The sequence below is a fragment of the Chrysemys picta genome, chromosome 4 (genome assembly GCF_011386835.1).
Source record: "Chrysemys picta bellii isolate R12L10 chromosome 4, ASM1138683v2, whole genome shotgun sequence".
NCBI classification, from domain to species: Eukaryota; Metazoa; Chordata; order Testudines; family Emydidae; genus Chrysemys; species Chrysemys picta.
This window is the reverse complement of record NC_088794.1, coordinates 81,063,906-81,077,396: the sequence shown is the minus strand read 5'-3', so window position 1 is coordinate 81,077,396 and position 13,491 is coordinate 81,063,906. Positions and strand designations below refer to the sequence as shown.

General features: G+C 46.8%; 1 protein-coding gene across 4 annotated transcripts in view; it reads right to left on the bottom strand.

Annotated features, from left to right (window-relative positions):
• CD82 (CD82 molecule) overlaps positions 1-13,491 on the bottom strand; it is a 71,862-nt gene that overhangs the window by 25,184 nt on the left and 33,187 nt on the right. For all 4 annotated transcript variants that reach the window (XM_065592806.1, XM_065592808.1, XM_065592809.1 and 1 more), the window contains one exon: positions 7,031-7,112. In XM_065592806.1, coding sequence (XP_065448878.1) covers positions 7,031-7,093 — 63 coding nt within the window. In that variant the 5' untranslated portion in view covers positions 7,094-7,112. The remainder of the gene's footprint in view (positions 1-7,030; positions 7,113-13,491) is intronic.

Here is a 13,491-nt window from a genome sequence, read left to right as displayed (position 1 = left end):
TGCAAACAACTTCCCCGGCCCTTATACTGAGACAGAACTCTCACTTTAGGTACCTGCCTTGTACCACAGTATCTTTTATATTGGGTTAATTCCAACAGCTAGTACTGCAGTGCCCAGATACCCCATTAAGCATCACAGCCCACTGCACAAATAGAGGGCAGATTTCCTATACCTTTAAAGCAGCACACAGATCAGGCTCTCATTCATTCGTTTAACTGCAAAAGGCACACTCAGAACAGAGGTTTGCAGCTGTGATCTGAAGCGCGAGACTCAGGGCAAAAATAGAGAGGCGGTTCCAGATGGCAGGAGCTGCTGAGAAGGCTCTTGAACCAAAACAGTGACAAGACTGCAGGATGAGACAGAGAAGGCTAGATGAGCCAAGAAAGGAAGATGCAGATTATGGGCCAGCTGGAGCCCTTTCACGGAGGTTTGTAGAAACAAGGGAAATGAGAAGCTAGCTCCTGAAATTCTGCTTCCCATAGGTTTTGAAGACTGTTGTAACTTTACAGTCCTCGCCAATGCCACAAACAGACTTGCACCTCTGTGCCTCATACCAGGTGGTGTCCATGGAACTGGAGTGTAATCACACCCCACAAGAACCTGCTTTCCATTTCCTTGCTTAGGGGACAGCAATGCATGGCTGGGAGGGGTGCTTGGTAGCTGTGCTGGTGGCAGATGACCAAGAAGGATAAGAAACTCACCAACCAACTTAAAGCAGAATTAAGTGGCAAATAAGTTACATGCAGACAAGGGAGAGAGTGAAAGAAATTGCACCTCAGTGGTAGAAAGCTTGCAAAGGCTATACATTGTAAGGGGCAGGAGGACTGGATCTTGTAGTGTGCATTAGTGCCCACCCTTAATCTTAAGCTGGACTCTGTTTAGCCCAATACTGGAAAAATGCCACATTGGCCCTCTTCCAGTGGGCCTGAGCACACTGCAGTATCCCAGGCAGGGTTGGGACAGCAGATCAAGCCAGGGAGTCAGCTAAAACGCAAGATAGAGAGGGATGTAGCTAACATGGCATTCCTAGGGATGGGTGAATTTACAGATAGAGATAGTCTCCTGCTTAACCCACAGTTTCTCAAAAATATTCATATGCACTTTCTTATGGATCAGTGATCTTGGGGTGTCACCTATGTTCTGCTGTTGCTGACAAAAACCAGAACTACTTCTAAGTTGTGTTCCTGGGAGGCTATTTGTTATGAGGCACTGGGACCATCCACAGCCTCTGTTCAGTCTGCCTTTTGCTCTAGTCTGCAAATCTTGTGCTTGCAGGAAGCTGCTGCAGAAAAACAGAGGAGTGGGGAAGAGAGGAGAAAGGAAAGAGACAGGTTGTCCTATGGCTGCATTGCTGTCCCCTGACAGAATTTCAGATCCACTCCATGTCTACGCCAATTCACTGAACACAGCTAGTAGGGTTGCTCCCTCCACTAGCTCAAGTGCAACATCTTTCTTACTCTGTCTGTGGGTGGGAACTGAGTGATCAGTGAACTGCAATGGATTAAGCAATGGTGTCTCCTACAACCCTATCCCCTACAGGATTCTAGCCAGGGCTTCTGTCAGAGGGAAAAGTGTCAGCCTCGCTACCCAGCACTGAAAATAAACTCACTTCAGTGACACACCAAGCCAAGCCTACTGGAAAGTGGCAATTATGGCCTCACATTGTATTTCCCTTAGCAGGATAATTACAGGGCCCAGCTCAGTGCTATCTTGGGATGACAGTGTGGTGTGTCAAGATGGACTGAGGTCACGTTCTGCCTAACAGACCAGCAAGTCTGAGGGTTGATTTTAAACTTTGGGGTTTTGTTCAAGGGGACTTTGTGCCTCACTCGTGTATATGTTAAGAGGAGGGTAGGGCAGAGAACTGCGCAGTGCAGTGGAAACTCCTCCTCTACTCCCCACACATTTCAGTCCCCCGTCCTCATAGGGTCTATGTTGCATAGGCTTGCACATGGCGGAGGCTTCCAATAAGGCTGAAGTTATGGTCCTGCAACATGGATAGCAAGTCTGTTTGACTGAGGCTAGGAGCCCCATCCACACTGGAATCATGGACTCCAAAGTGAAAGCAGCAGGCACTTGCTCAGCTTATTTGGTTCAGAGATGAAGCTAGATGGCTAAAGCAGTCAAGGGGAGGCCACCTACAAGTCTACTCTTCACCATCCTCTGTACAAAAAAAGCCACACCTGGAGAGCAACATACCATACACTATATAGAGACTCAACCTTCCCTCACCTCAGCCCCACAATGCCATCTCCACACAGCCTTAGCTCTGAAGCACTCAGACTTTTGTCTTTCCCATTTGCTGTAAGGAGAAGTAGAGAAAGCAGGAAGCACAGGTGAATTTTCTCTCTATTCAGTGGAGCTGTGACCTGCCTTGGCTGCTCAGGTCTCCAGGCCTCCAACACATCCTTCCTGGTCTCCCTAGGGCTACTTCAATTGGCTAGGACTATCACCTAGTACTGGACAGGTGTCATTTCAGTGTCTAAACAGCAGCCAGAATGGCACAGTGTTCCCCTAATGTTTTAGCCATCACCTTCTGATAGGCCCAGAGAGCTCATTTCAGCCAGGCAAGAACTCTAGGTTAGAGACCTTGACCACGAAACCAGAACCAGGAAATATTCCTTCCTTTGGTCCTTTCTAGATAGTGGACAGCAAATGGGAGCTCAGAGCCCCAGGACCTGGAGACCTTTGCCACCTAGTTAAAGCCCAACAGTGGTTGAGACCTGTAACTCCTTAATTGCATGCACACACAGAGACTTCACAGGGGAAATCCAAACATTCTGCAGATCCCTGGATTTGAGAATAGTTGACACGTTAATAGCATTGGTTCTCTCCAGCCCAGGTCAGTAGGATGGAGGTGCCAATCACATGGCTACAGCTGATGGGTCAAATAGGACCACAAAAGTCAGTCATCATAGGTATTAACATGCAAGTTCTCTGCAGGGATAGGCATTTCCTATTGCCACTGCTCATCTGTGGAATGACCAACCACTTGAGCTTTACACTCCAAATACATCCCAGCTGGAACCAAACCCACCCCAGCACGTGCTTGTCATTTCAGGTTGAGGGCAGTCACCCATTATTCACTAGCCTCAGCTTGACAGAAAAGCCTCTGGGACTAAGAGCCCCTGGTACCAGGGCCGGCTCCAGGCACCAGCGTAGCAGGTGCCTGGGGCGCCAATGAAGAGGGGGGCGGCACGTCCGCTTGCTATTCGGCAGCGGGGCCATCACTCCCTCTCAGAGCGAAGGACCTGCTGCTGAATTGCCGCCAATTGCGATCGTGGCTTTTTTTTTTTTTTTTTTTTTTGGTGTGCGCGCGCGCTTGGGGCAGCAAAAACGCTAGAGCCAGCCCTGCCTGCTACTCCCAGAAACAGCACTCAGCACCCTTGATAGGGCTGCCCAGGCATTAAAGTCCATAGACTTGAGTATTCACAGTGGATCCATCTCACTGTGATACATGCTTTGTATAAGGCATCTCCATCCAGTCCTTGAGTTACTCTAAGGGAAAAGCCTTCAGCTCCCACATGTTGCCTCACGGGCACATTGAGTGTTAATGCAAGTCCCCTCTTCCCACCAACATGCACCCACATGGCACAGCTTAGACAAAAGTCTGCTCTGAATCCTTGTGCTAAGGAGAGCATCACCCCCAAATGGAGGACACTTCTAGAGGGACACAGCAGCTTTGGGATAGTTTCTCACCTCCTCCCCATCACCACTGCAGAGTAGGACAAATTGCAGGGGATACTGCTTGGCTCTCCTGCTTCAGAGCTGACCCGAGAGCGAATACCTCTCTAGATGGTGGGGTAATACCTTTATTACTTACGTGGGGCCCTCAATGGATCCTGCCTGGCTCAGGGAGGGATGTGCAGACCTCATTTGGTCAATACCCCTCCTAACTCATTGCCCCTAGTTCAGCACTGCAGCCCAGCTTTTCATTGGGCAGAGGCCTAGTACTAAGTCAAACAACAGCATTTGTTTGAAACGTCACAGGAGAAGAAGCAGCAGATGAAAGTTGCCCAGAGAACAGCTGCTTCCCGTCACCTGCAGCCAGCCAGAGGCCGCCCAAGGTCCCTGAGAACCCTGCTGCAGAATTCCAGCATCAGCCGCTCCTCCTACCCCCACCCCGCAGCATCTTTCGACCTTTGAAGGAGCAGCTTGGCTCTGCCCCCTTCCTCCCTCCCCCCTGCCAACTTAGAGCTGTCCCATGGAGGCTCCCCAGGAACACTGGTTTACTGGCTGGGAAGGGGAATCGTGGGATGGGGGAAGGGAGGAAGTGAGGGAGAGGGTGTGGAATAGAGAGACTTTGCAATCCCCACTCAAACATTCAGCAGCAGCAGCAAGATAAGCAGGGTTATTATAGGGCAAGACAGCACTGCAGGCTATTGTAAGACACATGCAGCCTCTCCTCCCTCTCCTGTTGGAGAGAACCATCTCCACAGGAATGGTAAGCAGGGCTTCTGGAGGGCAGGTTATTTACGGCTAAGACTCCCACAACTTGGTTACCCCACAGCTCCCCTAACCCCCACAAAGAGACCCTGAAACAAATAAGTGAGGGGAGAAAAGAAAGCCACATTAATCCCCTATTTTCCTACCCGCACTTTTTTGAGACAGTTACACTGAACACAGGAAATGCCCCAATCCCTGGAACCAGGATGATAGTCCCAGCATACCTCTCCCCATGATCCAGGGGGTTCTGTCCCCTCCCCAAGTTGCTATTCTTGCTGAATGCAAACCAGAACCTGCCTAAAAAGTAGCTGAAAGTCCCAAATCTCTTAATAACTTTAGGGTCCCTCTGGACCCCAGCTCACCCCATCCATCCCCAGAGGAGGAGGAGGTTGTAAAGGATAGTTTGTTGTATCACACCGTAAATCAGGTAATACCTTCTGTTATGGGCAGGTAAGGGAGCAACAAAATCCTAACCCACCCCCTCAAAACTGATGGGCAATTACAGATAAGCCTGGGAACAAGTGTGCATTGGCAGAAGAGCCAGATACAATCCTGTAGGACTTCCTCTTCCCTCCCCCCCCCCACTAACCTAGACTAAAAACAGTCCCCTCAAAGCTCGGATGGCCCTTTAAGACTCTCCTCGGGTATGCTAAGAACATCCATGACCTTTGGTTCCTGGCAGTCTTTAATTGGAATCCTGGCTACTCTGAGAGGGAAGCAACAGAAACACATGGCAGGGAAAGAGCTAGCATAGCAAACTGAAGGAAACCAGATCCAGATGTGTCCCAGTTGCAACATCAAGGCCAGCACTCCAGGAAGCTGCAGCATAGCACAGCTCGAGGCATGACAGTGTGTGGGGTAGAAGAGTAAAGCCACAGTCAGAAGATAAGCTTGGAAAGCAAAGCTCTCATTTTACCAGGCTTCTCTGTTGTACACATTCAGCAATGTTGAGAGAGATAGGCAGAGTTTAACCATCACAGAAGAATAGGGGAAAGCTGGAGTCTGAGGCGAGGTCTACACTAAAGTTAGATCAACCCAGCTATGTTGCTCAGGAGCACAAAATGGTGGGTGCTCAGCACCCACAGGCAGCTCCCCGATCAGCTCCCCGCACGCACCCAGGATTTTCTGCCCGCCAGCGGGACCTGTGGCTCAGTGCCCTGCCCTCCCGCTCGTGGCAATTTGCTGTTTCATGGCATGCAGGAGCCTGGGAGGGAGGAGCGAGGACATGGCACGCTCAGGGAAGGGGGTGGAATAGGGTGGAGCGGGGGCCAAGCACCCTCCAGCACATTGGAAAGTCGGTGCCTATGCTCAGGGGTATGAAGAATCTACACCCGAGCAACATAGTTAAGCCAACCTAATCCCCAGCATAGACAGCACTAGATCAACAGAAGAATTATTCTGTCAACCTAGCTACCACCTCTCAGGGAGGTGGATTAACTAGAGCAATGGGAGAATCCCTCCCATCACTGTAGTGAGTGTCTACACTGAAGCAAGAGAGTAGTGCGGCTGCACTGCTACAGCATTTCTAGAGAAGACTCCCTGAGGCTTCCCTACCCTAGTGGTGTAGTAGAAAGAGAGCCTGAGACAGAAGTCTTGTATCAGAGGCCTGAACTAAAGTAGTGGTCAAGGCTTTGACCAATACTTTAGTTCAGGCCTCACATCAGGCCTCTGATACAAGACATACGTCTCAGGCTCTTTTTCTACTACAAGTGGTACCACCTGGAGAGAGAGTCAGAACAATCCCAGCGTGACTTTTACAATTTAGATCAGCCTGCGGAGAGTCCTGAAGGCCACAGGTATCCCAGCCATTAAAACAAACATAAGAGGAGTTTTGTGGGGAAGAGCGGTGATTGAAGGAGGAGAAGTTGGGGCCAAACACTCAGGTGAATATATGCCAGAAGTAGACCCTCCCATCCTCACCCAAACCAAGCGAGCCAGCACTAATCAGGGATTCTGAAGCAGCTCACACTGGGCCCGCCTCCCAAAATCCAAGCCTCCTCATCCCACAGGCAAGCCTGCACCCAAGACCCTCAAAAATTCCACTTCAAATGGAAAACTTGGGACTGATTCAGCTTTTTCAAAATCAAAACCAGCCACTGGGACTTGAAGTGAAATTATGATGGTTCTGTGAAGCCTGCCTGGACTATTTAGAAGAGGAAGATTGCAATGGACTCCGCAGGTTTTGTGGCTTCACCGCTCTGTAGCAACCCTGTTGCTGCTGCTCCAGATGTGGCAGAAAAAGGAATGCAATAATGGCAAATTTACAGGGAAGCAAAGTAGGCCCACCTTCCCCTTTCCATTGACAGGGGAGGCTGTAGGCACTAGACACAGCAGGCAGGATATGTGGAATGGGGCAATCGGTCTATTTCAGCCAGGGAAGGGGATGGGAGTGTCTACAGCTGGAAGCCACAAAGCCACAAAGGGCATCAGGGTCAATGACGTTTTGGAGTGGGCACCAATACTAAATTTTAGCTTAGTCTGAAGTCTAAAGGTCCACATCTGAGGCTATATATAGTCTTTTCTGCCCACCCCTTAATTCAGAGTTGCTCATCTCAAGCCCTCCCACAGAGACAAGAATACTTACAAAGAAGAGAAGGTTGAAAAGGAAGAGGAAATACTTGGTGACTTTCAAACAGTCAGACCCCATCTTCCTTCACTTCCAGGATCTAAAGGGGAAAAAAAAGCAAGACAACAATCCACGTCAGTATATAGCCTAGACAGCATTAAAGGGGCACTGGTCATCACTAGAGATAGCTCTGAGCCACCATTTTGCCAGAGATCCAGCTACATAATAGCTGGTTCTGTAGAGATCATGTTTGGGCCAGTAAGGATTCTCCTTACTGTCAGAGAAGAGGATGGACCAGACTGATGACCACTGACAAAGTGCCACCTTTGTGGAAGTTTCCTGGATGGTGACAGAGACCTACAATGCAATTCTGTGAGAGTATGTCTACACTGGACACTTCAATGCGCTCCCGTGGCAGTGCTTTGAAATGAGAGCATGGTCGCGTGCGAGCACTAGGAGAGAGCTCTCCCAACACTCTTGGTAATCCACCTCCACGAGGGGATTGGCTCCCAGAGCTCTGAGCCTGTCTACACTAGCGCTTTAAAGCGCTCAGACTTGCTGCACTCAGGGGGGTGATTTTTCACCCCCGACCCAGCAAGTTAGAGTGCTATAAAATGTAAGTGTAGACAAACCCACAGTCACAGAAGGGATTTAACCAGCTAGGAGCCTTGTAATGCCATCACTATTTATATGTAATCAGCTGAGGCACCAACTCCATATCCACAGAGGACACCGCTAAGCTTTGAAATGAATCTTGTCCAGCTCTTTCTGTATGCCCATTCTACCTCCTGACTCCCCCAGAGCTCTCTTCCTTTCTCCCTGTGGGCCTGTAGACAGTCAAAAAAGGGGTCAGGAGCCTTGTTTGAAAGATCATGTCAAAGTTGTCTTTTCCAAAAGAATTTCTAGGAATTATTTTGGGGCAACTCTATGGCCAGCGTGTTATACAGAGGTCAGACTAGATGATCAAAGTGGTCCCTTCGGAGCTTGGAATTTATGTCATGCCAGCCTTGTACAACCCAACCCAGTAGCCAGTCACCTGTGTGACTAGGAGAACCCTTAATCATGCAGGACGATACAGACCACAAGCTGTGCAATTCAGTAGCATACGAATTAATGTCTTTGCTCAGGGACCCTTAAAAGATGGGCAAACTTGTCACAAGGATGTGCCTGCAAATGCACCTTTCCATTTTCAGTACAATGTGATGACAAGTCTCTGGATGTAGGTACCAGTAGTGCAGGCTCCAGCACCTCAGGTAGCAGTTTGATGATGCAGGCCAGAGTAGTACAGACAATACAAGAGCGAGAGCAAGAGGCATTTGATGACCATACCACAATGTGTGTAGTCTGGTTTTCAGAGGATCACAGAAAGAATGTGTTGGAGATTATGTTTGGGAGACACCAGATGGGTAAGAGAAACCTGTGAAACATTTCCACTATTTGTCCTGTGTACTAAGACAGACATTGCAGAACCATAGTTCTTTGCCACAAGCCAATGCAGCTTCACTATACCTGAAACAACTTTCAGAATATCTTTAACTTTAACCTGTCTGGTCATTCAATGACAGACCTGCGGGTGGCTATATTACAACAGAAAAACTTCAAAAACAGACTCCAACGAGAGACTGCTGAACTGGAATTGATATGCAAACTAGACACAATCAACTCAGGATTAAATAAGGACTGGGAATGGCTGAGCCATTACAAACATTGAATCTTTCTCACACTTCTTATCAAACTGTCTGTACTGGGCTAGCTTGATTATCACTTCAAAAGTTTTTTCCCCCCCCTCTTACTTAATTGGCCTCTCAGAGTTGGTAAGACAACTCCCACCTGTTTATGGTGTGTGTGTGTGTGTGTGTGTGTGTGTGTGTGTGTGTGTGTGTGTGTGTGTGTGTGTATACACACACACAATATTTATTCCACTCTGTATGCATCTGAAGAAGTGGGCTGTAGTCCACGAAAGCTTATGCTCTAATAAATTTGAGAGTCTAAGGTGCCACAAGTACTCCTGTTCTTTTTTCAGAATATCTGTCTGTCCAATTAACATGACCATGCAGCATAATATGGGGGCAGGGGGGAGAAAGAAGAGGCCAGTGCAATTTGGGGTTGGATGAGCATCACATATTGGTGCAAGGAGAGGCTAGCCCATCCCAGTAATACTTTTGGGAGACTACACTGGTCCACAATTTTTGAGAAGTTGTCTGCTTCAGAGATAAAATGTGCTATTTATTATGTATTTTGATGTGCCAAATTCAAATATGACAATTAAAACAATGATTGGCTACTGTTTCTAAGATATTTAAGTTTTTACATTTTATGTCTATGTATATTGTGTAGATAGTAGAGTTTTAATCATAAATTGTAACTCTAGGTCTTTTCATGTGTTTATGGTTGCTTTACATGATGATATTTCACCTGTCCTGTTTATGTAACACTTTAAAAATCAGCAAGGGTTATATAAATAAAAATTTATTATGAAACAAAAAGGCAAAAAACAATTATGTACATAATTTAGTCCTATTCAGTGTCTACTCGGCGCTTCTTGGCTTGTCTCTTGTATTCATTAAATAGAGCATCTCCTGTCACTGTCCAGCAATAGTCTGCAAGCATTGATGGGCTCCATTTGCCCTGATAGCGTTTCTCCATTGTTGCAATGTCCTGGTGAAATCGCTCGCCGTGCTCGTCGCTCACTGCTCCGCAGTTCGTAGGAAAAAAAAAAAATCTAGATCTTTAGTGACATGTTGCAACCAAGGCTTTTGTATGCCTTGAGGTTTTCCACCAACAACCTGTAGTTGTCTGCCTTGTTGTTTCCGAGAAAATTTATTGCCACTAACTGGAAGGTTTTCCATGCCGTCTTTTCCTTGCCATGCAGTGCATGGTCAAATGCATCATCTCGAAGAAGTTCACGAATCTGAGGACCAACAGAGACACCTTCCTTTATCTTAGCTTCACTTAACCTTGGAAATTTTCCATGGAGGTACTTGAAAGCTGCTTGTGTTTTGTCAATGGCCTTGACAAAGTTCTTCATCAGACCCAGCTTGATGTGTAAGGGTGGTAACAAAATCTTCCTTGATTCAACAAGTGGTGGATGCTGAACACTTTTCCTCCCAGGCTCCAATGACTGTCTGAGTGGCCAATCTTTCTTGATGTAGTGGGAATCTCTTGCACGACTATCCCATTCGCAGAGAAAACAGCAGTACTTTGTGTATCCAGTCTGCAAACCAAGCAAGAGAGCAACAACCTTCAAATCGCCACAAAGCTGCCACTGATGTTGGTCATAGTTTATGCACCTCAAAAGTTGTTCCATGTCATAGGTTTCCTTCATATGGACTGCATGACCAACTGGAATTGATGGCAAAACATTGCCCTTATGCAGTAAAACAGCTTTAAGACTCGTCTTCGATGAATCAATGAACAGTCTCCACTCATCTGGATCGTGAATGATGTTGAGGGCGGCCACCACACCATAGATGTTGTTGCAGGCTACAAGATCACCTTCCATGAAGAAGAATGGGACAAGATCCTTTTGACGGTCACGGAACATGGAAACCCTATCACCACCTGCCAGGAGATTCCACTGCTGTAGTCTGGAGCCCAACACCTCTGCCTTACTCTTGGATAGTTCCAAATGCCTCACAAGGTCATTCAGTTCACCTTGTGTTATGAGGTGTGGTTCAGAGGAGGAGGATGGGAGAAAATGTGGGTCCTGTGACATTGATGGTTCAGGACCAGAAGTTTCATCCTCTTCCTCGTCTGACTCAAGTGAGAATGATTCTGGTGCATCAGGAACCGGCAGTCCTTCTCCGTGGGATACTGGGCGTATAGCTGATGAAATGTTTGGATAATGCACAGTCCACTTTTTCCTTCTTTGACACACCTTTCCCAACTGGAGGCACCATGCAGAAGTAACAATTGCTGGTATGATCTGTTGGCTCTCTCCAAATCATTGGCACTGCAAAAGGCATAGATTTCCTTTTCCTGTTCAACCACTGGCGAAGATTTGCTGCACAAGTGTTGCAGCATATGTGTGGGGCCCACCTCTTGTCCTGATCTCCAATTTTGCAGCCAAAATAAAGGTGATAGGCTCTCTTAACCATAGTGGTTATACTGCGCTTTTGTGATACAAAAGCCACTTCACCACAAACATAGCAGAAGTTATCTGCACTGTTCACACAAGTACGAGGCATCTCTGCTCACTTTGGCTAAACAGAAATGTGTCCCTTTGCAAAATCAAACACTGACAAATAAGAGCACGACACTGTATGATTTCTAGAGCTGATATAGGGCAATTTGTTCAGCAGCGTGATATAAGCTTCGTTATGATTGCATCATCCATGACTTTTAGGAATAACAGGATGCAATTCATATCATGTATGACACAATACCAGCTTCAGATTGCATCATTCATTGTTTTGCCTAAAAAGCAAGTACTGTCCAAACCCAGTCAGATTTATTCATAGATCCAGTCAAAGATGTGTTTTAGTCATTTCTGGTTTAATTTGAGATCCCTTCCCTTTATAACTCACTTATCCTCCGCCATTCCCAAGTCAAGGGTCGTATATACTGACCCAATAGCATATCTTGAAAACTAGAGCCAATCAACAATTTTAAGCATCATTTTCGTTCTCAGTGACCCAGAATTAGTGAAGTTTGACTACATTTAGTTCAGAAGCATTTTGGCTCTAGAGCAGTGCTATCTGCAATATTGTCTTTAGTTCTGGGTTCTACTCCAGACAGATGTAGACAAAGTGAAAGGAGTTCAGAAGAGAGCTGGAGGGATTGAGTTCATTTCTCTTATTTCATCCTAGAAAGGCATAGCTTGGTTGAGTGACTGATATTTAAAGGGGAAGATATCCACGTCTCAGAGATCTGTTCCTTCCTTTCCAAAATAAGGATAGCTTCTGGGGAGAATGGAAAAACTAGCCTCTTAGCATAGTTTAAAGTGCTTTTGAGTTGCTCGCTCAACAAGGACTGATGTCTCTTTAAAAGGACATAAGTAACCCACAGGAAGGATGAGATTGGGGTAAAGCATCACTCCAATTAAACAGCCAACCCACAAAACCTAGGACAACATCAGCAGAGCTTTCTGGCTTTGCGTTTGTTCAGCAAGGGTCACTGGAAGCCAGTGTTATTTTGTTTCAGTCCAAAGCTTCTGGCTAATCCTATTAAATATTTAGGTTAATTCTGGGCTAAACTGGAATGTAGGTTTCATTCTAATTGGCCAGTTTCCCCCCACCAATCAGCAGTTAGTGCTAGACTACAGGGAGGGAATGCTGAACTCTAGCTATTCTGCAAGGAGGTATTACTCTGTCTTCAAGGCAGAGTCCAAGACTGGACTGGGTCCTAGGTCTGTAGCTGGACAGTAAGCGATGTGTAGGTATTATTGTCATATGACTGATGGGGAAGTGACAGTTACAGTGAGTTTCTGACCGAGCCCCTGCTCCCAGTCACACTCCCAAAATACACAGCTTGGAATAGGTGACAAGCACAATATGTAACATGAGCATTTTTGGGTAGGAAAAAAGTCACTATGCATATGTCTACACTACAATTAGACACCCACAGCTGGCCCACGCCAGCTGGCTCAGGCTTTGGGGCTGTTTCATTGCAGTGTAGACTTCTGGTCTTGGGCTTTAAGATGGGAGGGTCCCATTAATGACAGTATTAATTCCCCTCAGACAGCAAGGTCACACCCACACCCCTCTCCTGCACCGTTCCAAGAGCAGTATTAACCATTTTTTATTCAGTAGGTAGCAATGCAGTGTATAGAGGCCTATGCTTCATAAAAGTCTTGCAGAAACTTCCCATTTTATCACAACCTCTAGGAAGTAGTTCAGTTTTTACTGTTTTTTTATTTCTTGATTTCTGCCAAGACTAACACTCTTGTTTGCATGAGGGATTGTACTTGGTGATGGGACCATTACAACAGCTCCTTCACACTCTTTTAGCTCATGACACGATCATGAGCGAGGGGTGTGATTGCTGCAAACCCAGCAAGCAAGCATCCTGTACTCTTGTGCATGTTCCTCAGCCAGTCTCAATGAAGCTCTCAGGGAGCTAGCTCTCCAGACAGAGGCGGGGTATGTGTGTTGCAATTCTAGCTCTTTCCACTAGCTGAAATATAAAAGCCAAATACTGTAACCTGCTGCCCAAGCCAACAGTGTCCCCAGAAATGATTCACCACTTTTTCTTCAGTGTTCATGGCAGTTTTGCAGTGGACACTAGGCAGTCACATGACCACTTAGTTGTCTCCAGTGGGGTTCACGAGAGTCTCTTAATACTTAGGGAGGCACAGAGGTGCAGGGGGATGTTAAAGCACTTAACAGGGAGTTGTAAGAACAGAGTAAAGTAGGCAAGTATTCTCTCCATCTCACAAATGGGGCAACAGATTTGGGGAGGGATTTGATCACATAGCAAGGAGCATCTCCCACCCCCAGCACAGTATTTTTTTAAGACACACACTGATGCTAGAGCATTGG